We start from the raw sequence: 26,548 nt of genomic DNA on the forward strand, positions 1-26,548 counted from the left end.
ATAATGAGACACATGGCGTATCCTAATTCTCTCTCTTACACAGGCCTGACAGGGGAAATTACCCTCAGGGATGTTGGACATAAAATGTGTGGGTTTCCTTATGGGAAAATCAGTTTTGACTAAAAGATTAGAAAGGTTCACTTGTCGTTTATAAAAATAATTAGGCGAGTGCTGAAACGCTGCCCCAGTAAGGGGATCGGACTGAAGAATGTGCCAATATTTATTGACAATGCTACGTTGTCGGCTTTTACTAAGGCTGACCATCAGTGGACCTCTGGACAAGCTGTTTATCACTTTCTCTTTTTCCACCTGTGCGGGCCGGGGCTCCACTCCACTAGTCAAATTACTTACTCGTGACAGAACGTTCTATCATGATGTCATACTGTGGTTCTAGAATGTTCTATGTTCTAGAAAGGCTATTATGACATCACCACAAACGTTCCAGTCTGTTTTATGTACCAGAAGATCTATTATGACATCACCACAACGCTCTAGAAGGTTATAGGTTCCAGAATGCCCTATATATTATGACAAATACGACGGTTCAATGACTTTATCTAAATCCAATCAATATTAAACAATTTAATTATTTTGCATAAAGTTTAACACTGAATGAATGAATTAATGAATTAATGAAAACTTTATTTAACAGATTGCAGAATGGGTACAATACAGTACGGCTCAATACACACAATTGTTAAGGGGATGCAGACCAGAGAAAGACGTTTGTCTTGTTTCCATCAGGGTCCCCCATTTTCAATTCATATAGACATTTATGACATACACAACATACATGACATTTATGGCATAGGGACATATAGGTATTTAGTACTGATACATTTGTGACATAAACGGTATTCAAATATACAGTACTGTTACCCCTAGATCCTGACAGAGTATATACATAGATATGATGGTGAGGGGACTGTAGGAGGGGGTGGGTGGGTGGGAGAGAGATATACGGCGGGGAGGGAATATATACATGCGGTGGGGAGGAGACTGTCTATTAGGAGGTGGTGTTATAATAATAATTCTGTATATTGCGCACACACAAGCCCCCGCGGTGAGAACGGACATCCCTGTCTTCTCCGTGTGGGTTGACCTCCGTGGACTATAAACGTGGGCTAGTTCCCTCTGCTTGGGAGGAGTTTGAATAGTGGTCAAAGGTACCAGGGAGCAGCAACGTATCGGTATAACATTATTCATTCACTTGTGTTGCTTGTCTTGTGCATGGAGGCACGTTATTATAGCCTTGGCGGTTTAAACGGGGAGCCAAGCAAACTGCCTATCAAGTACTAGTCCTTTTGCCTTTTTTTTATTTTTTATTTTTTTGTCAGTCCACATCTGGCGAGAAAGATAAAGTTGTGTTGAAATGGAACTAACAGCTGAGAGCCATTCCGTCCCTCTGAGTGATGGAAACAAAATACCTCTGATAGGACTGGGGACCTACGGCGATCCTCGAGAGGTAAGACAGGCAGGCAGCACGTTTTTAACCTAAAGGAAAACCGGTAATTGAAAACCTATACCTTATCTGGTGGTATAATTACTGTCTATCTGTATGTCGTGTGTATGTCATATATGTTATGATGAATTGAAAATGGGGGACCCTGATGTAAACAAGACGAAAGTCTTTCTCTGGTCTGCATCCCCTTAACAATTGTATGTATTGAGCCGTACTGTATACTGTACGGTACCCATTCTGCAATCTGTTAATAAAGTTTTCAATCAATCAATCAATCAATCTATATCTGTATCCATACCTACTATATAGTTATACAACTGGCCAGTATTACTACATGTTTTTATACTTACTGTACAGATGAACACTATATCAGATTACCATTATAACTCAGTACTCATTTTACTCCAGTTTAATCACTTGCACGTGGTATACTATAATTCAGATCATGTTTCTTTTCGTCATAGACCCCAAAAGGGACTTCATATGAGTCTGTGAAAGTGGCCATTGCGGCAGGATACAGACACGTCGACGGGGCTTTGGTTTATTTCAATGAGCATGAAGTGGGATCGGCGATCCGGGAGAAAATCGCAGATGGAACCGTGAAGAGAGAAGATATCTTCTACTGTGGGAAGGTTAGTAGGCTATTATTACACGTGGGGAAACCACTCAAATAAACCATTTTAATTATGTTATTATCTCTCCATGGAAAGTTCATCAATATGTGAACATGAGCTATTCTCTTCCAATTAAGCCAGAAACCACTATGAATTGAAAATGGGGAATGAATGAATGAATGAACGAATGAATGAATGAATGAATGAATGAATGAATGAATGAATGAATGAATGAATGAATGAATGAATGAATGAATGAATGACTTGATTAATGAATTAATGAATGAAAACTTTATTTAACAGATTGCAGAATGGGTACAGTACAGTACGACTCAATACACACAATTGTTAAGGGGATGCAGACCAGAGAAAGACGTTTGTCTTGTTTACATCAGGGTCCCCCATTTTCAATTCATAGTGAGGGGGACCCTGATGTAAACAAGACAAACGTCTTTTTCTGGTCTGAGCCGTACTGTATTGTATCCATTCTGCAATCTATTAATAACGTTTTCATTCATTCATTCATTCATTCATTCATTCATTCATTTATTCATTCATTCATTCATTCATTCACTAGATAAGTAAGACTCAAATTTGTGATGTCATCATCGGTATGAAGTCTGAGGTGAATAGGAGACTGATTTTGTGGACAGACGGAATGTTTGTTTGAGTTTTTATATCCAAATGAGCTTTATTCTATATAGTGTTCTCAGTTCTGAAACAGAAAATGTACCCATACTCAGAACATTCCACTGGGTGTCTCTCAATAAGTGTCACCTATAACATCTTTCCCAATTAGCTCCAGACTGTACCGTCACATGTTTGAGTTTAGACTGTTTTAGACATAGGAAACATAGGTATAAATTCTTAAATTGGATGTAGTTCCTCTCATTATACAAATCTTTTCAATATAAAGTCACAGTATACGTTGGTGAATCAGAATTCCGAACCCTTTGAGGTGTGAGGATTTTCAAATAATTCTAATTCTTAGAATTATTCTTACAGTTTTCATTGACAACTGATAATTGAGACATCATTAGACTTTTCTTTTTTTCTTTTATTATTATTATAATTTTTTATTAATTGTAAAAATGTACAAACATTCAGTCATACCAGTTCCTATAACAAGAAAGATAAACAATATAGCTACATCAAAACATTTTAAGAAAATGTTTCTTTTACATTTTGGTGACAAACTAAATGTTAACTACTGACGTACATTTCTTGTTTTTAACATTCAATCTCAATTAGAAACAATTTTAAAGATGGAGTTGAACATTTAGCTTTATGGATATATTATTTGCAAATAAAATACAAAATAGGCTTCACTTGTCAAAGTTCTAATCCCACCTGTGTGATATCACACACCAAGGGTTACAAAAATATATATGGAGAAAAAAAGAAAAAGAGAAATCTGATACAAATAATACAATTGTGAACATAGAAGTGTTATTCTATTGTTATATTGGTTGGTTGCTTGTCTGATGATGATGATGACGATGATGATGATGATGATGATGATGATGATGATGATGATGATGAGGATGATGATGACGATGAAGAAAAACTGGAGTTCATAATGCACCCTCCGTTTCAACTGTGACTAACATTATGTTAATTACAGTTCAATTACACTCAGTTCAATGAAATGATAAGGTAGCAGTCCCTATAAGACAAGGTATTGCTATTTATTTCACCTACATCCTTCCATGGAGCTGTGGAAGGGCAGTCAGGAAGAGCAACACAACACAAGGATTCAATGTCCCTGATGACATCACTAACTTCTTTACTCTCACGTTTTTAACCTAAAGGAAAACCTGGTAACTATAAAATTAATGTGTGCAAAACAGTTTTTGGATGTGTGTGTGTGAGATTATGTGCAAAATAAATCAGCATTGTTTTTTTTTGATGAAAGTGTCCCTTTAATTAAGGCTGTATGCGTGCCTGTGTGTATTTGTGTATGTGTGCATGTGTGTTCAAAACATTGTTTTAGTCCATCAGTCCGTCATTACGAGAGAGAAAATATTGACCATATCACACATCGATATCTCAATCTGTGACCCAGCTGTGGAACACGTTCCATCCTCCAGCGTTGGTGCGACCGGCTCTGGAAAGAACCTTGCAGGCGCTACAGCTCGACTATGTTGACCTGTACATCCTGGAGATGCCAACGGCCTTCAAGGTATTTTCAACCGTCATTGTATTCACATTGGTCATCATCGGTGTCACTGGTGAATATGTACATTGAGACCGAGACTGTGTGTCAGTTGCCATTACAAAGTTGTCAGTTGCATATTCTAAACTTCTCCAATCTTGCCCCTGCCGGTCATGTTATATAAAACTTTTTAAAAAAAACTTTAAACACGAGGGCGGCTAGGTGGTGCAGTGGGCAAGGCACTCACCACCAATGCTGGAGACGCTGGGTTCGAGCCCAGCTCTCCACATTGTTTTCAGTTTGGCTGGTCGTCCGTACTAATACAATTGGCAGTATTAGAGGGTGGGAAAACTGATGGGTGGGGATCGGACGTTGTGGACAGAGACTCCTACAGGTCGGTTGGTGCGCCTGCGCAGTAGAATCAGGAAGCGACGGGGGCGGCGTCCCTCCAAAGCCCAGACCCCTGACGCTGAAAGATCGCGCCGCGCAGGTGAAAAGATGCGACGGCTGCTACCTCGAGTACCGGAGGGGACTCGTGCAATGTATGGCTTCGTCCACATTATAGCCGGCTTGTGGGAGGCATGGCCTAACAGCGTTCGAGACAGGGGAGGGTAGAATTGGACGATACGAAATTGGGATGGGAGAAAAATAGAAAATGGGAGAAAAGTGGATAATAAAAAAAAAAAAAAAAAACGTTAAACACTAAACTGTAACTAGCAACGCCCCTCTGGAAACAAACAGAAATGACTGAATTGTTAAGGTCCAACTGGTAAACTCTAGTGCAAAGAGGTTCTGTTGTGCAAGACAATAGAACCATGTTTAATGTTTATTGGCAAACTTCCACCTTATATTACATCTTTGTTGGTCTGGAGTGCTGTCACCTACCAAACTCGTTCGAATGATCGGCTTGTGCTCAGGGTGCCTCGAGTTCGGTCTGAGCTTGGAAAATCTGCCTTCTCCTACGATGCTCCATACACATGGAATACCCTGCAAAAGACTCTAAAGCTCGGAACATTCCCGTCATTCATGGAGTTTAAAGGCATTGCACTTGACCTATGTACTGAATCATGTAATTGTTTTTAATCCATCATTGTAGTAATTGTAATTCATTGTAATTATTAACTGTTATGATATTTGTGTCCTTTGTTAACTCGTTATCACTGTAAATGAGGGAAACCTCAGTGCTTTCACGAGTATAAATAAAGGTTTGAAATGAAATGAAGTAAGAGGAGCAGGGGGGGGGGGGGGGGGTAGTTCAGGTTGAGGTAGAGTAGGTCCAGACAGGGTTTCCAGGTGGGGACACACAAGGCAGGGTAGGATTATAGACACCAGGCAGGAGTCAGGCCGAGGGTCTGGACAAGGAGACAGGCAGACGTCAGGACGGGACAAATAGAGCAGCGATGAGACGGTTAAGATATATCAGGAGGAGCAAGAACATAGATGATACTGACTGGGTTAGCGGAATCTACAATCTGGCAAAGTCTTGGAGTTTGAGCTGGGTATTATAGGGGGGACATGACATAAATAAACAAACAAAATTAAAGCGTGTGTTGGTAATGTTTAGTATACTTAGTGTCTGTATATTTATTAAGATTGTGTGTTGGTCACATTTAGTATACTCAGTGTCTGTATATTTATTAAGATTGTGTGTTGGTCATATTTAGTATACTCAGTGTCTGTATATTTATTAAGATTGTGTGTTGGTCATATTTAGTATACTCACTGTCTGTATGTTTATTAAGAACGTGTGTATTAATGTTCAATGTGAGGTCATTAATTTTTTATGTGTTTTAAGCCGGGGGATACATTCTACCCCAAAGATGAAAACGGGAAGTACCTTTACCACGAGACTGACCTTTGTGCAACATGGGAGGTGAGCGGAACTGACTCCAGATCAGAGCAGAGATGGATCTTAGCTTGTTATTGACATCATATGTAATGTATGTACAGTATATATGTAACGGTTGTGAGTGACATCGTCCCCTTAAACTTCGATGCCCCGAGGGAGTTTCGAACCCGTGGTCTGCCGCACCGCGGGCACCAGCACAGACCGCTATACCAAGAAGTGAACTCACTGCTTTGTAACGTGTCTATGTGTCTTTTGAGGGTGAGAGTGAGTTTAACCCGTAGTACCGCTACTCACCACAGTCACTTCACAACATCTGAAGTCCATCGTGACAGCGCCTCGTGGTACCATCCGTTACACATATATATATATATATATATATATATATATATATATATATATATATATATATATATATATATATATATATATATATATATATATATATATATATATATATATATATATATATATATATATATATATATATATATATATATATATATATATATATATATATATATTATGTGTGTATAACTATGTGGTGCATGTTATCAACACACACACAAACATCAATCTGGCGACAGATAACACACACACACACACACACACACACACACACACACATGGCACGTGGCAAAATCATGATTAATTGTCCAGCCGTAACACACATCAATCTGGCGACCAGATCACTCACACACACACGCGCGCACACACGCGCGCACACACACACACACACACATTTAGAATATTTTATTTATGTCCACATAAAGACAAAGTTTAAAGGACACAAATATTAACAGTGCACTTGTACATTGTGGTATTATTCCGATACAATCGTGCCACAGTGGCAATCAAAGTTACAGACTCACACGGATGATGAACCTGACAATCAACACACAGCTCATGGGTACAGATAGCAGCGTCTTCTCCAAATTGCCCGGCTGCCAATAATTGCTGACACTGAGCAATATTTTGCTAATTGTTTGACTCTTCTCTTTGGAAGACCGGCCAACTGAAGGCCTCTAACACCCAATTTATGGACATGACTCAGGCTTCCAAATATGAAGACTAAAAGTTTACAGTTGTAGCCAAGTTGTGATATGGTATGGTCTAACAGTTGATATTTTAACATTTTGGTTGTAAATGCTTCCTCTAGACTGTAATCAAACGTGCAACCAACTTCTAGGATGAGAACCTCTCTGTTATTCTCATTAACAATAACAACATCGGGGGTGTTTGCTGAAATGTCAGAGAACAGTGAATTGTCCCTACACAGATTGAGCATATATGGCTTCACACTGGTGTGCTTATACAGCTTATATGTTGCAGGTGACCCGAGTGTGGAACTGACACTGTCTGCAATCAGGTTCACGATCCTATCATGCCTACAAATGTAGAGCCCTTTGTATGCATGACAGCCATTGAGTATGTGAGACATGGTTTCTGTTGTCTGTTCGTGACCATGGTGTATGCAGTGTGGGCAGTGTGGGCTATTTCTTTTTACATTTTTAAAAACTGCGTGCGAGACAGAGTGGTCAGCGGCAGGGAGACAAGCAAGCTTCCCTTGTAGTTTAAGCTCAGTCCAGTGTTGACGTTGGCGTTGGCCACGGGCATTGGTAAGTGGCAGTTCATGCTTACACACACACACACACACACACACACACACACACACACACACACACACACACACACACACACAGTCAAAGGGCAGTGTTTACTATAGATTGAGCATGTAACCTGCAGGTCATTGTCCATGCAGGACAAAGCTGTAAACCAGAATGATAGTTTGCCATAGGATAGTTAAGCAGGGTTAAAGTCTGAATCTGTGATCAGTGTGTGGTTTGCATGCCGTGTACTCTCTGACTGATACTATTCGTTCACACAACAGGCTCTAGAGGCGTGCAGAGATGCCGGCCTCACCAGATCTCTCGGCGTGTCCAACTTCAATAAACGCCAGCTTGAGTTGATCTTCAACATGCCTGGCCTGAAACACAAACCTGTCTCCAATCAGGTACAGAAACATATATTCTCTGCTAAAGAAGCACCATGTTATTCCTGATACACTGAGGGCTAGATCCACAAAGAATGGATTGCACGGAGCAAGTTGCACCCTCCCTTACAATTCATTATTAATTGAAAATGGGGGACCCTGATGTAAACAAGAGATAAAAAGTCTTTCTCTGGTCTGCATCCCCTTAACAATTGTGTGTATTGAGCCGTACTGTACTGTACCCATTCTGCAATCTGTTAATAAAATCTTCATTCAATCAATCACCGTGCAGATTGATTGATTGAATGAACGTTTTATTAACAGATTGCAGAATGGGTACAATACAGTAAGGCTCAATACTTAAACCGCCTGTTCTCCATGGGATCAATTTGACCCCATTCAATGTTTAACGTATAAATGGTTGACATTCCTTTTTTTGCTTATTATTTCATGACCTTTCCTAATTTAATGAGGACATAAAAACATAAAATCAACAGGATTTCAATGTCCCGTACACACTTTGTACGCATCAGTGTTCCTTGAGGTCAAATTTACCCCAGGCTGTTTTAACTGTATAAAAAGCATATCAAAATGTCAACATTGTTTAGGATGATATTTATGTGACTATTACATGCAAATTTATAATCTTAAAAAAAGCGTCCCTCTGCTTTAGGGCCCTAATCTAATCTCTATATCTGCAGTGCGAGAACCACTCATTGTTCACACCCTAATGTCCTGTGAAATGGGTAGGGGGGGGATGTGTGACTCCTTGGGTCTTTGGAATATTTTGTCGGAGGTGGGGTGCGGGGCTCGAGGGCATGAGCAGCAAACGGTATTGATTGATTGATTGATTGAAAACTTTATTAACAGATTGCAGAATGGGTACAGTACAGTACAGCGTTAAGGGGATGCAGACCAGAGAAAGACTTTCGTCTTGTTTACATCAGGGTCCCCCATTTTCAATTCATCGTAACATATATGACATACATGACATACAGATAGACAGTACTGCTACATCTATACATTTATGACATACCAGATTTGCAATTACAGTACTGTTTGTGATACAAAAAGAGTCCAGAAAAAAAGAGTATATACATTTGACGTAGAAACTGTACATTGGATTGGGTAGGTGGGGGTGGGGGGGGACTGTACATTGGAGGTGGTTGGGTGGGTGGGGGGGGGGGTTGGGTAGGAGTGGGGGGGGGGGGGTAGGAGGGGTGGGGGGGGGACACTGTACAGACAGAGCTGCAGCGTTAACTATGACCAGAGTAATTAGAGGAGTAGGAGCGGTAACAAGGCTCTGTGGTAGGAGCACCGGAGTTGTCTCTTAACAGTATGTATGGAGTCAGACAGTTCCTTTTGCCTAGCAAACATTGTTTGTAGTTCCTCTGTCACCTGGGAAAGTGTCTGATCGTGCTGTCCCAGTAGGGTGCCTTGGCTCAAGAGTCAGTACGGCTGAGCGAGTTGAACCCAATATGCAAACACAGAGACGATGCAGACAGATCTTGGTATAACCCAAAAGACGGGTACTTTATTATAAGAATGTTCAGGGTAGTTCAAGCTGCAGGTCGGTCTTAAACCACAGAGATACTCGTACAGTCCAAGGGGCATAAGAGGAGCGGGGCAGTCAGTCACACAGGCGATGGGTCAAACACGGGATCTGATACTCAAACGGTCCAGGGCGTAGGCGAGGAGCGGGGCAGTCACACAAGCGATGGGTCAAACACGGGATCTGATACTCAAACGGTCCAGGGCGTAGGCGAGGAGCGGGGCAGTCACACAAGCGATGGGTCAAACACGGGATCTGATACTCAAACGGTCCAGGGCGTAGGCGAGGAGCGGGGCAGTCACACAAGCGATGGGTCAAACACGGGATCTGATACTCAAACGGTCCAGGGCGTAGGCGAGGAGCGGGGCAGTCACACAGGCGATGGGTCGTACGCGGGATCTGGTACTCAAACGGTCCAGGGCGTAGGCGAGGAGCGGGGCAGTCACACAGGCGATGGGTCGTACGCGGGATCTGGTACTCAAACGGTCCAGGGCGTAGGCGAGGAGCGGGGCAGTCACACAGGCGATGGGTCGTACGCGGGATCTGGTACTCAAACGGTCCAGGGCGTAGGCGAGGAGCGGGGCAGTCACACAGGCGATGGGTCGTACGCGGGATCTGGTACTCAAGCGGAGTGGGCACGAAGAATGGTCAGGCAGGCAGAGGTCATGCACGGCATACAGGAGTAGAGACAGGACGTGGAGCCAGATGATGGACTGCAGGAAAGGGAGAGACAGACCGGGTTAGGCACGAGACAAGGGTACCGGAATAGGAATTAACCATAAAGAGTGAAGTGAACTGCGACTGACCGGAAAATACTAAGCTACGATCTGGCAGCTTGATGACATCTGAGCCAGGTGTGAGTAGGTGAAGCAATCAGCACACGGATGTCAACCAGCTGCTCCCAGGGCTCGCACACACCTGACTCCACTTCTGTAATTAGAGAATTAGAGTTCTGAAAGGGGGCATTTGTAGCGGAACTAGTTACCCAAACACCCGTAGCCCTCACATTATGCATGTGCTATCTAGAATGTTCTCAAACTCTAGATGCTTTTTTTTTTTTTTTTTTTTTTTTTTTTTTTTTTTTTCTTAATTTCTTTCTATATACAGATCGAGTGCCACCCCTATTTCACTCAGCCAAAGCTGCTTGAATATTGCCGGCAGCACGATGTGGTTGTAGTGGGATACAGCCCCATAGGAACCTCCAGAGACGCTTCCTGGTATGTGCTGGAAACAACACAACACAACGTCATATCACATATTCATCACATCATTAGGTCATTGTAGAATAACTAAGCCATAAGACCATATTCCTGGCCAGTACATGAGATGTTGGATATTTCAAGTTTTCAACCCTAATGATGTTATCAAGTGGCCTGATTCAGAGGCATTTTTACTATGCTGCCCCCTACTGGTATAGTAGTGCACCCCAGGGAATCAAAAATAAACTTCAGACTGCCCAAAATAAAATGGTTAGAGTAGTGATGAAGCTTCCTACCCGCACTCACCTGGATGTAGCCATATTTAACCAACTCAACTGGCTCCCAGTGGAAAAGCGGGTTATTCAAATTAAGTTGGGCCTTACCCATAAAATCATGTTCAATGTGGTCCCCTCATACTTGTCCAACTATTTTATGTGCATCAGGGACACCCACACATATGCGACCAGGGACAGTTTAACAGACATTAAACTGTGCAAATTCAAGAGCTCAATTGGGAAAATGCAGTACTAGTGAGTGGAATAAACTGCCAGTGTCCATAAAAGGTATTGAGTCAGAAAGAAACTTCAAACAGGCTCTGAAGAAATGGCTTAGTCACTCAGGATAGGGAAAGATCTATGCAGGAGGTGCACTGTTGACTGTGTTTGTTTGTTTTATTGTTTTTTTCTTTTTTATTATTCAAGTGTAGTGCTTGAAGATTGAACTTGTGCATGTTATATTTGTGGCTACTCGTCATCTTGTTGTCCCCCCCCCCCTCTGAGGACCACAATGGAAATAAACCGTAAGGTTTTATTGTGTATCAATCCTCGACAGTTTTTTTTTTCTTTTTTTTTTTTCCCCTCCGTTTTCCTCCGATTTTCTCCCATCCCAATGTTAGTCGTTATGCCAATTCCCAATCCCCTTCCTGGTCGCTGCGCACTTACCCCCCACAGTCGGTCTGGGAGAGTGGAGGCTACCACGTGCTTCCTCCGACACACGTCCAGCCAATCAACCGCTTCTTTTCACCTGGCAGCGCGGATTCTCATTGAGAGGGCGTAGCGTGTGGAAGGATCACACTATCCCACTCAAGTCCTATCCGCGCTTAGCAGGCGCCCCGACCGAACTGTAGGAGTCGCTGTTTACAATGACCCGGACCCACCCCGCCAGCTTCTCCCACCCTCTAATACAGCCAATTGTATTAGTGTGAACGGCCAGCCAAGCTGGTGACAACCCCGGAGCTGTGAGCTGGATTCGAACAGGCGAATCTAGCCGCTCCGGGGTTTGGTGACGAACGCAATCTCCGTTACGCCACCTGACCGCCCAATCCTCGACAGTTTTAAATTATATGTGATGGCTGTACATTTTTTGTACCAGTATTGTATGTGATTTTAGATTGTCTAATAAATTCAATCAACCAATCAATTGCACCACATGACAAACAGGATCTTGGACATATTGTTCTCAGCTGAGATTGATTGCTTTGGATTGGAGTAAACCATTTTCACATAATGAACTCTCTACCATTAAATGACAATTCCACCACAAAGCAACAACTAATTTACCAGATTGAGGAATAGCTGATAGCTGATTCCCTATGTGGCCAAAGTCAGTTCTTTTTTAAATTGAAAAAAAAATGCATTTGCATTTTAAGAAATGTTATAGTTTAGCAAGAAAATATAGAAACGGGAAAACTTGTCATTATACAGATGGAGAAAAAGTAAATACAATTAAATACATACATAACTAAATAAAGTAGTACATATTCACATACATATTGCCGTGTTTACCCATGTACAGAGAGGACATCAACACAGTCACATATGATCATCTTTGAACCAATTCCTTGTCATTGGTTTTATTATTGCTACCCTTATTACTAAGAACAAGTGAGAATCTCTCTCCATCTCTTCTGGTATTTTCTCAAGTAGTGAGACTAACATATTTGACTATTCTCTTAATAGAATTTTCCCAGACGCCACTTGATAGATGACCAGAATATACGACTGTGGTTTGTCATCTGGCTCATTGCATTCTGTTCAATTACATTCGTTTTCGAGGACCCCCTCAAAAACGAGATAGCATATCTCAAGGGGTTTATCCTTCAAATAAAATTTAAATTTTTCTTTGTACTTACTTTGAATCTGGGAGGTCTTAAAGTATCGAATTATAATCTTCCCAAGAATATAATATTCTTTCCAATTGTTTGAGTCAGTTGTGTTGACACAGGTCGAGCTAAATCGACCTTGACGTAAGAGAGTGGTGGTAGGTTCCCACACAGAGTGGACAGGCACAACAGGTGCAAAAAATAACACTCTTTATTTGACAATTCGATGACAAAGAATGCAATGCACAGAAAAATGGGAAATGAGGGCGGCTAAGTGGCGCAGTGGGCAAGGCGCTCGCCACTAATGCAGGAGACGCTGGGTTCGAGCCCAGCTCTCGGCATTTGCTACCAGCTTGGCTGGTCGTTCATACTAACGCAATTGGCAGTGTTAGGGGGTGGGAAGCTGGTGGGTGGGGATCGGACGTTGTGGACAGCGACTCCTACAGGTCGGTTGGTGCGCCTGCGCAGCAGAATCAGGAAGCGACGGGGGCAGCGTGAGCCTCCCACGCAGACCCTCGCCGCTGAGAGATCGCGCTGTGCAGGTGAAAAGATGCGACGGCTGCCTCCTCGTGTACCGGAGGGGACACATGATGCAAGGCTTCGTCCACATTGCAGCCGGCCTGTGGGAGGCATGGCCAAACAGCGTTCGAGACAGGGGAGGGTAGAATTGGACAATACAAAATTGGGAGGGGAGAAAAATAGAAAAAGTTGATAAATTCTTTTTTTTTATTTTCCCTTTTTGCTGTTGTGACAGCCACTCCTGCTCCCAGGTCTAATTAGCTTGACCTAGGGCAGGCGTGGCTGCTTAAACCAGCCATCTTCACACCACAATGCGATTTAAAAGAGGTTTGCATTATTGTACGTGGGATTGTAATAAACTACTCAATCCTCCTGCAGTCCTTGAGTCCTGCAGTCTACTGAGGATGTCTTTGGACAGAACTCTGTTCATGATGAAATCAGATGAGCTTCTTCAACAAAGTGAACGACCCCCTTTTCATCATCACGTCAACAGGGTGAACTTGACCTGCCCTCCGCTGTTGGAGGATGAGGTTCTGGTGTCCATTGCCAAGCGGTACGAGAAGACCACCGCCCAGGTGGCCCTGCGCTTCAACGCCCAGAGAGGAGTGGTGGTCATTCCAAAGAGCTTCAACCCCCAGCGAATAAAGGAGAACTTCCAGGTTTGTAAATATGTATTGTCACTAGGGATGTTCCGATCACATTTTTTTGCTCCCGATCCGATCCCGATCATGTGATTTTGAGTATCTACCGATACCGATCTTTCCCGATCCGATCAACAATTTTTCATCCCAATTTCTCACATTACATTCACCCTGAATGTTGACGTTATCCAGGTGAAAAGTTAACTTCATTCAAGCGAGGCATTGCAATCATTGACATAAATCATTTGATGTATAATTAAATCAAAGGAAATGCGTTTGTTTTGGCAAAATTCTTCTGCTCTGTGTGACAATAAATAAATGAATGATGATATGCAATTTAAAACCAAAACTAAGGCCTCAGTATGAGTTTAAGACGTGAACATGGTCATGTTTGTTGAATAAAAAAAAAAGTGACCTGTGGTGTGTGTGTGTGAGTGTGTTCATGTGTGCTTGTGTGTGGAGAGTTCAGTGTTCAATGTTCTGATGGCCTGGGGGAAGAAGCTGAGCCTGAGTCTCTCTGTTCTTGCAGCGTGTATGCGGAGGCGCTTGCCTGACCTCAGCAGCTTGAACAGGCTATTGTTGGGGTGGTGAGGGTCCTTCATTATTCTGCAGGCTCTGGATTTGCACCTCCTATTGTATAAGTCCTGCAGGGGTGGTAGTGCAATACCCGTAGTACGCTCTGCTGAGTGCACCACTCTCTGGAGGGCCTTCCTGTCCTGGGCAGTGCCGTTTCCAAACCAGGCAGTGATGTTCCCAGTCAGGATGCTCTCTACAGCCCTGGAATAGAAGGAGTGGAGTATCTTCCCCGATACTCTGAACTTCCTTAATTGTCTCAGGCGATAGAGGCGCTGCTTTGCCTTTTTTACCACAGTGTCTATGTGTGTTGTCCATGTCAGGTCATCTGTGATGCGGACTCCCAGGTACTTAAAACTGCTCACCCTGTCCACGATAGCCCCATTCTCCTAAAATCCACGATCAGCTCCTTGGTCTTACCAATGTTCAGGAGTAGGCTGTTATCCCGGCACCAGCGTGCCAGGACATCAACCTCCTCCCGGTAGGCCTTCTCGTCATTGTCAGAGATCAGACCCACCACCACCGTGTCGTCCGCAAACTTCACTATGGAGTTGGAGCTGAACCTGGCCACACAGGTTCTGACTGTCAAGGTGAGAAAGGTGTTGTGGAGTACCTGGTAGACTGTGTCGTCAGTGGACCTGTTTGTCCTGTAAACAAACTGCAATGGCTCCATGGTACTAGGGAGGGAGGCACAGATGTAATCCTTGACCAGCCTCTCAAAGCATTTCATGACCACAGAGGTGAGTGCCACCGGTCTGTAGTCATTTAGGCCTGCTGGGTAGGAGTTTTTTGGTACAGGGATTATAGTGGACACCTTGAAGCAGGCAGGGACCACGGACTCGGCCAGGGATAGGTTGAATATAGTGGTGAACACTGGGGCTAGCTAGTTAGCACAGGACTTAAGTATTCGTCCTGTTATCCCATCTGGGCCTGCAGCTTTCCTAGTGTTCACCCATCATAAACGCTCTCCTCGCGCTGTGGTCCGTCACCGAGAGTGTGTGTTTCTCCCCAGCGGAGGAACCCCCCTCACTGACGTTGCTAGCCGGTTGAGTTCGTTCGCTAGGGAGGCATCGGCACTCACGATTGAGTGGGGGCTGACCATGTAATCAGTTATCGTTCATAATCCTCGCCATAAGCCTCCTGTGTCTTTCTGGGCCATCTGTGTCTCCAACTTGTTCCCATATCTTTGTTTTGCAGACTTCACCTCTTTACGCAACCTGTAAGCTGCTGCCTTATACTCGTCCATATTTCCAGATACACGGCCTGAGTTGTAAGCAACAGTGTGAGCATTTAGGGCGACTCGGATGGAGTTGTCAACCCACGGTTTCTGGATGCTCTCGGTTGTGCCTCTGTAGAAGTCCATAGGATCTGGGGCCCCAAGCCAAATATCTTTAGCCGCCTGAGGAGAAAGAGGCGTTGTTGTGTTTTCACATGTGAGGTGATGTGAACACAGAGGAACTTGAAGCTGCTGACTCTTTCCACAGCAGACTTGTTGATATTGATGGGGCCCAGCCTTCCTTCCCCTCTCCTACAGTCCACAACCAGCTCCTTGGTCTCGTCAACATCGAGGGAGAGGTCGTTCACCTGGTACTATTGTCATATTGTCAATCTCTTTCCTGTGTAGGCTGTTTCATCGTTGTTGGTGATTAGGCCTATCAGTGTTGTGTCATTGGCAAACTTAATCACCATGTTGGAGCTGTGTGTGGCTACACAGTCGTGCAAGTACAGGGAGTAGAGGAGGGGGCCCATTGCTACAAAAACGTCAACAAAGAAAAACCAAGAATCTCCGGCACTGAGAGAGGATGGACCTCAGGTAGGAAGTATGACGCAGTGTGGTGAAAGCCGGAAACATCCGGAAGCTACCCTGCCGACCACCATTCTCTCAAGCAGGGCCATTACCACCATCGGAACATGGAATGTAAGGACCATGTATGAAGCCGGAAAGACTGCGCAGGTGGCTGCCGAGATGAGGAATTACAATCTTGCAATACTCGGAATCAGTGAATCAAGGTGGATTGGATCCAGCCAGAAGAGGCTTGCCACAGGCGAGATGACACTGTACTCAGGCCATGAAGAGGACGATGCACACCATACCCAGGGAGTGGCCTTAATGCTGTCCAAGGCTGCCCAGAGAGCACTTATTGGATGGGAGGCACATGATCCTAGGATCATTGCAGCTTCCTTTAGAACTATGAAGGCAAAAATAAACATGAACATTATCCAGTGCTATGCCCCTACAAATGACAGCAATGAAGAGAGAAAAGAAGAATACTACAGCAGACTACAGGACATCATTCAGAAATACCCAGAAAGAGACATCAACATCATAATGGGAGACTTCAATGCCAAGGTAGGAAGTGACAACAGAGGCTACGAGGAGACAATGGGAAAGCAAGGTATAGGACGACAACGGGGAGAGATTCGCAAACCTATGCGCCACTAACAACCTGGTCATCGGCGGAAGCATTTCCCCCCACAAAAGGATACACAAAGCTACACCGAAAACCAGATAGACCATGTGTGCATCACGAAGAAGTTCAGGAGGTCCCTTCAAGATGTATGTGTTAGGAGAGGAGCTGATGTTGCCTCAGACCACCACCTCCTGGTTGCCCGGCTGAAGCTGAAATGAAACAAAAACTGGACAGGAGAGAAGAATTGGAGACAAACATTCAACACAGCACTTCTGAGAGACCCAACCAAGTTAGAAGAATACAAACTCACACTTAGGAACAAGTTTCAAGCCCTGCAAGAGTTGATGGAAGAAGAGGAGGAAAACAGACAAGAAGTGGAAGTCTGTGAAGGAAGCAGTAAGTACAATGTGCAAAGAAGTACTGGGCCCGAAGTAACACAACCATAAGGAGTGGATATCAGCAGAGTCATTGAGGAAGATAGAGGAGAGGAAAGGGAAGAAGGCACTAATCAACAACAGTTGCACAAGAGCCGAAAAGGTCAAAGCACAAAACCAGTACACAGAAGCCACAAAAAGGGTTAAGAAAAGCATCAAGGCAGACAAGAAGGACTATATAGAGGGTCTTGCGGCAGAGGCTGAAGAAGCAGCTAGACATGGACATTTTAAAGACTTATATAACACCACCAAGAAGCTGTCAGGAAAGTTTAGTAAACCAGAAAGACCAGTTAAGGACAAAGATGGACAGCCAATCATCGGAGAGGAAAGACAAAAGGAAAGATGGGTAGAACATTTTGAGGAACTGCTAAACAGACCAGCACCACAGGACCCACCAGACATCCAGCAAGCTGACAGGGATCTGCTGATAGACTGCAGCGTGCCAACAAAGGAAGAGATCCGCAAAGCCATCAAGAAACTGAGGAACGGCAAGACTGCAGGACCCGGCGGTATTCCGGCAGAAGCACTGAAGGCCGATATAGAGACGATGGAAGAGATGCTCCATCCTCTCTTCAAGAAGATATGGGAAGAAGAACACATCCCATCAGAATGGAAGGAGGGCTACCTCGTCAAAATACCAAAGAAAGGAGATATGAGCCAATGTGCAAACTACAGAGGGATCACACTACTCTCCATCCCAGGAAAAGTATTCAACATGATTATACTGGACAGGATGAAGGATGCCGTCAACCCACAGCTATGAGACCACCAGGCGGGCTTCTGCAAAAACAGATCCTGCACAGACCAGATTGCAACACTGCGGATAATACTGGAGCAGTCATTAGAGTGGAATTCACCCCTATTCATTCATTTCATTGACTACGAAAAGGCTTTCGACAGCGTGAATAGAGAGACCCTCTGGAAACTACTCAGACACTACGGAGTGCCAGAGAAGTACAGAAATATCATCAGGAACTCCTATGAGGGATGACCTGCAGGGTGATTCATGGTGGTCAACCCACCGACGCCTTCCAGGTAAAAACTGGAGTGAGACAGGGCTGTTTGTTGTCACCATTTCTGTTCCTGCTGGCAATAGATTGGGTCATGAAGCAATCCATGGCAGAGAAACGGCATACAATGGACATTATGGACGCAGTTAGAAGACCTCGACTTTGCAGATGACCTGGCCCTTCTCTCTCACACCCAGCAGCAGATGCAGGAAAAGACAAGTACCATCGCTGACAACTCTACTCGGCTTGGGCTTAACATCCACAGAGGTCATGAGAATCAATGCTGACAACACATCACCCATCATTCTGGAAGGAGAAGCGTTGGAAGAGGTAGACAACTTCACCTACCTGGGCAGCATGGTTAACAAGCAAGGTGGAACAGATGCTGATGTGAGAGCCAGGATTGGTAAGGCCAGAGGAGCCTTTCTCCAACTAAAAAACATCTGGAGCTCAAGAGACATTTCCACACAACCAAGATCAGGATATTTAACACCAACGTGAAGTCAGTCCTACTCTATGGCGCTGAGACCTGGAGGACCACTGTCACCACAACCAATAAACTACAAGTTTTCCTAAACACCTGTCTGCGCCGAATCCTCCAGATTCGCTGGCCTAACACCATCAACAAAGACCTGTGGGCAACAAACACAACAACAGCCAGCAGAGAAAGAGATTCTCCAACGGCGTTGGAGATGGATTGGCCATACTATCCCTGAGCATCACAAGACAATCTCTCAGGTGGAACCCCCAAGGGAAAAGAAAGAGAGGCCGACCACGAAACACCTGGCGCAGAGACTTGGAAGATGATGCCAAGAAGATGGGACACACCTGGGGCCAGCTTGAGAGGTTGGCTCAGGATCGGGATGCTTGGAGAACCCTTGTTGACGGCCTATGCCCCAAACGGGGTAAAAGGCGTAAGTAAAAGTAAGTAAGCAGGCCAAAAAAATCAATCTTAACAACCAATCAGATTGTTTTGGCCTGCTAAGTGGTGTATCCGGGGTTGCGTCAGAAAACGAACACCACCATTGTGTTCCTGGCCAAACATATCAGTTAATGTCCCCATGGGCCGGACACGTCTTCTTTAAACAAGTCAAGAAGAAACATCACAATAAGTCAAGAACAAAACAAAAACACCATAAAGTCCACTGGTGCAGAAGAGGTGCGGCTGGGTGACGCAGCGGACATTGCACTCGTCACCAACGCAAGAGACACCGGGTTCAAATCCGGCTGTCGGCGTTGCCTCCGACTTGGGCCGGCCGTCATACTAACTCAATTGGCAGAGTTAGCGGGTGGAAGTCGATGGGTGGTAATCTGGACGTTGTGGACAGCGACTCCTACAGGTCGGTTGGGGGACGCCTGCACAGCAGAGACAGGAAATGGTGGGGGTAGTGTGAGCCTCCCATACGTTACACCTCGCCACTGAGAGTCCGCGCTGGCAGGTGAAAAGATGTGACAGGCTGCCTCCTCGTGTATCGGAGGGGACACGTGATGCACGTGAAGCCATTATTATTGGCACCCCACACCAGGTTCGCTCATCCACCATCACCACCATCACCTTTTCCGGCCAAAACATCACCCTGTCACCAACAATCACCAACCTAGGGGTAAAAATGGACCCTCACCTGACCTTTGAGGCGCACATAAATCAACTATACAAAAACTCTTTCTACCACCTCAGGAACATCGCCAAACTTCACCCCTCACTCACTCTGTCAGATGCCGAAAAGCTCATCCACGCCTTTGTTTCCTCCAGGCTGGATTACTGCAATGCACTCCTCATCGGGATCCCTAGCAAGAACATCCAAAGGCTACAATGTATCCAAAACAGCGCTGCTAGGATCCTGATGAGAGTGCGGAAATACCACCACATCACTCCCATCCTCAAGTCCCTTCACTGGCTCCCTGTCTCACTCAGGATTGAGTTCAAAGTCTCCCTGCTCACCCACAAATGCCTCTACGGAAACACCCCCCTATACCTCAAAGAACTCATCACCCCTCACTCCTCCTCCCGACATCTCCGCTCTGGCCAGGCAAACCTCCTCCAGCGCACAAGGACAAATCTCTGCACTATGGGAGATCAGGCTTTTTGCTCTTCCGCTCCCAGTCTGTGGAATGCTCTCCCTGACTACCTGAGAGCACCACAGACTGTGGATGCTTTTAAGAAAGGCCTCAAAACTCACCTTTTTAGTAGAGCCTTCTGTTGACTTTTTATCAAATTTTTTGCTCCACACATTTTATTTCTTTTACCAATTTCTTTGATCAGTTTTATTTATTCTATGTTTCTCTATGTTATTCTATGTTTTAGTCTTGCCTATTTTTATATTCTTTTTCCTTTATTCTCGCTAGTTTTTAAGTTATTTTAACTGTAGCGCTTTGAGACTTGCCCCGCAACTGTAAAGCGCATTACAAATAGAATCTATTATTATTATTATTAAGGCTTCTATCCTCCCTACAACTGGCCAGTAGGGGGCATATGCGAGCAACGTTCAAGACAGGGGAGGGGAGAATTGGCACAGTGAAATTGGGATGGGAGAAAAATAGAAAAAGAGGAGAAAAAGTGGATCAAAAAACAAAAAAAACACTGGTGCAGAAGAATGGAACAAGCTGCCAAATTAAATTAAATGCATTTAGGTGGAGGGTAGATTACAAAATGAGGTGTAATGTTGGCTTAAGATCAATGACTGATTAAGCATTTATCAAGTTTTTATAAAAGTTCTGAGCTGTAGCCTATATGTGATTGATTGTTATTTATTAGATTTTTTGTTTTACATGTTCTATCGAGTGTTGTTCATCATACTGGCCAGCGGTATAACTTGTAAGAGTAGGTAAGGGATATATGTAGATGTGGATAAATATATATATATGGCATACATAAATATATATACATACGGTATATACAGCATTATTGTACATGCTATCATACAGAGTTACAGTATATGGGTAGACTATAGTTTGAGGTAGGTAGTTGTGTTTACAGTGTAAGGCAGTTGTAGACGGTGAAGACGTATAGAGGACAGTGAAGACGTATAGAGGACCACAATGGAAATAAGTTGACTTTTCTTTTATAGTCCTCGACAATTTCTGGTATACATTAATGTGATGCAAGAATGTTGTGTTGTTGCATTGTATGTAACCATTTATTTTTAAATTGTCAAGTGAAACCAACTAACGATGCTCTACCCATCATGTCATTGCAGATATTCGACTTCTGCCTCTCTGAGACGGAGATGGCGGCAATTGAGGGGTTAAACAAAAACATCCGTTTTGTGGAACTTCTCATGTGAGTATACTGCATAATAATAATAATGGCCAACACCTGGGTCGTTTAAACTGATTTTGCCAGACATTATTTTGTTGTAGTGTGCATGTGCCAAGTTGTTCAGAAGCGTGTGGTCACAAAAATGCCAAGCTTGTGAACAAACAATTCATTATGGACTAAAAACTTGACTATTTTTGTAAAGAGGAGGCTTTGGACTGTCTGTGGTGAGTTTTTGGAGAAGATTAGAATAGATTAAATGCCTCCAGACGGGTCTCTACCGTTTTTTGGGTGAACCGGTTCCTGGTTCTGTATACAGTTGCTGGAATTGATTGATTGAAAATTGTATTAACAGATTGCAGAATGGGTACAATACAGTACAGCTCAATACAAACAATTGTTAAGGGGATGCAGACCAGAGAAAGACTTTCGTCTTGAAAATCTGGTATGTCATAAATGTATAGATGTAGCAGTACTGTCTATCTGTATGTCATGTGTGTCATATGATGAATTGAAAATGGGGGACCCTGATGGAAACAAGACGAAAGTCTTTCTCAGGTCTGCATCCTCTTAACAATTGTATGTATTGAGCTGTACTGTACTGTACCCATTCTGCAATCTGTTAATAAACTTTTCAATCAATCAATCAATCCCCCATTTTCAATTCATCATAATCTTCTGGAACACAGTCGGGTTTGCACGGCTATCGGTCTACCTGCTCATCTAATAAAATGTGTATCAACAGGTGGAGCGATCATCCCGAGTATCCCTTTCATGATGACTACTAGACTGCCAAACTTCAAGATGTCACTGAAATTTGCAAAAATAAAAAATATCCTCAATATTGACTCCTACAATCCTGCTATGCACTGCCATATGTATCCACCAGATGTCAGCATGTAGGCTACGTGTAAAACACAGGGAACTTGAACTTGTATTTCGGTTTGTATTGTAATCAATGTAATGCATGACAACTGTTTGATATTTTATCTTAAAATGGTTATGTTGCAATAAAGTCACTATTTGCCAGACCAGTGAGTGTGATTGCCTGCGGAAGTGTTGACGTTACAATAGTGCATGTACACTGCTGTCACTAGCTACATCGTTTCTTGAAATAATGACTAAATCATAACCCAAATACCTTCGAGTTCAGATAAGAAAATTCTATAAATCAAACAATTATGTATTGGCTTGGATCAGAATCTCGACAACAACGGTGCGTGCTGCTGCTCGCTCTACTTTTCGCCTGGGTGATGAGACGGAAGTGGAGGATGAGCACAATGTTATGACGTGTGGTTGTAATGCGGCTGTAGAAATATTAGCCCAGCAGCTACTCAAGTTAAACTTTCTGATCATAATATATATGCCAGTGATATGTGTGAAGTATGTCCATTATAATAATGACGGTAAAGCCGTGCACGTTTCTGCAGAAGACGAAGATTCAAGACGAGACGTGAAGCTCGACGGCAAAGCAACAACCAAGGACTAGCTAACGGTTAGAGTAGGGTATATCTGCAGAGCCGCAAGCCCAACGTCTGGGCGGGGCTTCGGGGCTTTTGTACTCTGTGTTGTTTCCTGTAAAACCCGGAAGTAGTCAGTTTGTGCTGTTTATTTTTAACCCTAACCCGCAACACGGAACACAGAAGTGCAAATGCTGTTGAGTCCTCACTGCTTGTAAAAATAAAGCGTGATTTTTCCCCCGTAGCCTCTGTGAGCGAAGATGCTCTTTGATTTAGGCTGGTAAAGCTATGCCTCCTAAAGTGTTAATCCCGGCTTTCCGGTTTTGATTGATTGATTGATTGATTGAAAAGTTTATTAACAGATTGCAGAATGGGTACAGTACAGTACAGCTCAATACATACAATTGTTAAGGGGATGCAGACCAGAGAAAGACTTTCGTCTTGTTTGCGGACGACTCAGCCCTGCTGGTCTCTGACAAGAACAAGTTACAGGTTGAAAAAGCCCTCAGCTCGGAACTAGGCAAAATCTGCATATGGCTCGCCGACAACAAACTATCATTACACATGGACAAAACAGAGTCCATTCTCTTCGGTTCAAATAACAAACTCAGCAAGACTGACGACTTCTCGGTTACAGTGGGTGACAATATTGTCACAAGGAAAGATGAAATTACCTACCTGGGTTCCATCCTAGAGGCTAATCTTTCCTGTGACAAAATGGCATCCAATGTAATAAAAAAAGTCAACCAACGAACGCGATTCTTGTACCGGATCTCCTCTCTGGTAAACAAGAATACCCTGAAGACTCTAGCAGGAGCACTCATTCAAGGGTACTACGACTATGCTTGCACCTCATGGTACCAAAGCACCTCAAAGGCACTAAAAAACAAATTACAAACATCTCAAAACAAGCTAGTCAGACTACTACTTGACCTGACTCCTAGAACCCACCTCACCCCTGCCCACTTTGACAACCTAGGATGGCTTAGAGTAGACGACAGAGTACAGCAACTTGCAATGGGCCTGGTCTACAAGATACACTACGCGACCAAGGTACCCATGTACATGTCAAAATACTTCCCAAAGGTCAGTGAATACCACGATCACAACACCAGAGGGAGCTCCACAAATCATGTAAAACCCAGATTCGGCTCAAACAAGGGACTAAACACGTTTCGCAATTATGCCACATCAATGTGGAACGCCCTGCCTAAAGCTGTAAAGGAATGTGAATCACTACCCACCTTCAAAAACACTCTCAAAAAACACCTACGTGAGACTGCAATTCGAAACTGGCCCCTACAAATGTCCTAACCTAGTTGTACAGTAAATGACCAAGTAAGGCTTTGTCAACATTCCAATGTACAGTGTAAAATGTGTGTGTGTCCCCTACCCAACCCCCCCCCCCCCCCCACCTCCAATGTACAGCCCTCACCCAACCCCACCCCACCAACCTCCTCCAATGTACAGTTTCTACGCCAAATGTATATACACTCCTTTTCTGGACACTTTTGTATCACAAACAGTACTGTATTTGCAAATCTGATATGTCATAAATGTATAGATGTAGCAGTACTGTCTATCTGTATGTCATGTATGTCATATATGTTATGATGAATTGAAAATGGGGGACCCTGGTGGAAACAAGACGAAAGTCTTTCTCTGGTCTGCATCCCCTTAACAATTGTATGTATTGAGATGTACTGTACTGTACCCATTCTGCAATCTGTTAATAAACTTTTCAATCAATCAATCAATCAATACATCAGGGTCCCCCATTTTCAATTCATCATAACATATATGACATACATGACATACAGATAGACAGTACTGCTACATACATTTATGACATATCAGATTTGCAAAATACAGTACTGTTTGTGATACAAAAGTGTCCAGAAAAGGAGTGTATATACATTTGGCGTAGAAACTGTACATTGGAGGAGGTTGGGTGGGGTGGGGTTGGGTGAGGGCTGTACATTGCGGGGGGGGGGGGGGGGGTTGGGTAGGGGACACACACACATTTTACACTGTACATTGGAATATTGACAAAGCCTTACTTGGTCATTTACTGTACAACTAGGTTAGGACATTTGTAGGGGCCAGTTTCGAATTGCAGTCTCACGTAGGTGTTTTTTGAGAGTGTTTTTGAAAGTGGGTAGTGATTCACATTCCTTTACAGCTTTAGGTAGGGCGTTCCACATTGATGTGGCATAATTGCGAAACGTGTTTAGTCCCTTGTTTGAGCCGAATCTGGGTTTAACATGATTTGTGGAGCTCCCTCTGGTGTTGTGATCGTGGTATTCACTGACCTTTGGGAAGTATTTTGACATGTACATGGGTACCTTGGTCACGTAGTGTATCTTGTAGACCAGGCCCATTGCAAGTTGCTGTACTCTGTCGTCTACTCTAAGCCATCCTAGGTTGTCAAAGTGGGCAGGGGTGAGGTGGGTTCTAGGAGTAAGGTCAAGCAGTAGTCTGACCAGTTTGTTTTGAGATGTTTGTAATTTTGTTTTTAGCGCCTTTGAGGTGCTTTGGTACCATGAGGTGCAAGCATAGTCGTAGTACCCTTGAATGAGTGCTCCTGCCAGAGTCTTCAGGGTATTCTTGATACAAGATCCGGTACAAGAATCGAGTTCGTTGGTTGACTTTTTTTTATTACACTGGAATCCAGTGTAATAAAAAAAGTCAACCAACAAACTCGATTCTTGTACCGGATCTTGTATCAAGGGATGCCATTTTGTCACAGGAAAGATTTGCCTCTAGGATGGAACCCAGGTAGGTAATTTCTTCTTTCCTTGTGACAATATTGTCACCCACTGTAACTGAGAAGCCGTCGGTCTTGCTGAGTTTGTTATTTGAACCAAAGAGAATGGACTCTGTTTTGCTTATGTGTAATGATAGTTTGTTATCAGCGAGCCATATGCAGATTTTGCCTAGTTCCGAGCTGAGGGTTTTTTCAACCTGTAACTTGTTCTTGTCAGAGACCAGCAGGGCTGAGTCGTCCGCAAACAGGAACAGGTTGCAGTCACAAGCAGTCACATTTGCATAAATTAGAAACAGTAGCGGTCCTAGTATGCTTCCTTGTGGAACACCACAGCTCACTGTGAGGGGGGGGATAGGGTACCGTTTACCTCCACCATCTGTTCTCTCCCCTCCAGGTAGGATTGCATCCAGCTCACTGATAGACTATCAAAACCAATTGCTTTTAGCTTGTCAATCAGAATGGAGTGATTGACAGTGTCGAAGGCCTTTTGTAGGTCCAGCATGACCATGCTGCAGTATTTTCCTGCGTCCACCTCTTGTTTGAGCATAACCACTT

General features: G+C 43.7%; 1 protein-coding gene across 1 annotated transcript; it reads left to right on the forward strand.

The window, feature by feature from the left end:
- Positions 1-1,372: 1,372 nt before the first annotated feature.
- Positions 1,373-22,640, forward strand: LOC311241914 (aldo-keto reductase family 1 member D1-like; the record flags this gene model as incomplete). Its single annotated transcript, XM_084330864.1, has 9 exons — positions 1,373-1,465; positions 1,927-2,094; positions 4,142-4,258; positions 6,027-6,104; positions 7,969-8,091; positions 10,730-10,839; positions 13,935-14,100; positions 21,708-21,790; positions 22,512-22,640. 9 exons carry the CDS (start codon positions 1,373-1,375, stop codon positions 22,552-22,554), a joined length of 981 nt encoding a protein of 326 aa, XP_084186990.1. The 3' UTR covers positions 22,555-22,640.
- Positions 22,641-26,548: the final 3,908 nt, after the last annotated feature.

This window comes from Notolepis coatsorum (assembly GCF_963971535.1).
Source record: "Notolepis coatsorum genome assembly, chromosome: 15".
NCBI lineage: Eukaryota > Metazoa > Chordata > Actinopteri > Aulopiformes > Paralepididae > Notolepis > Notolepis coatsorum.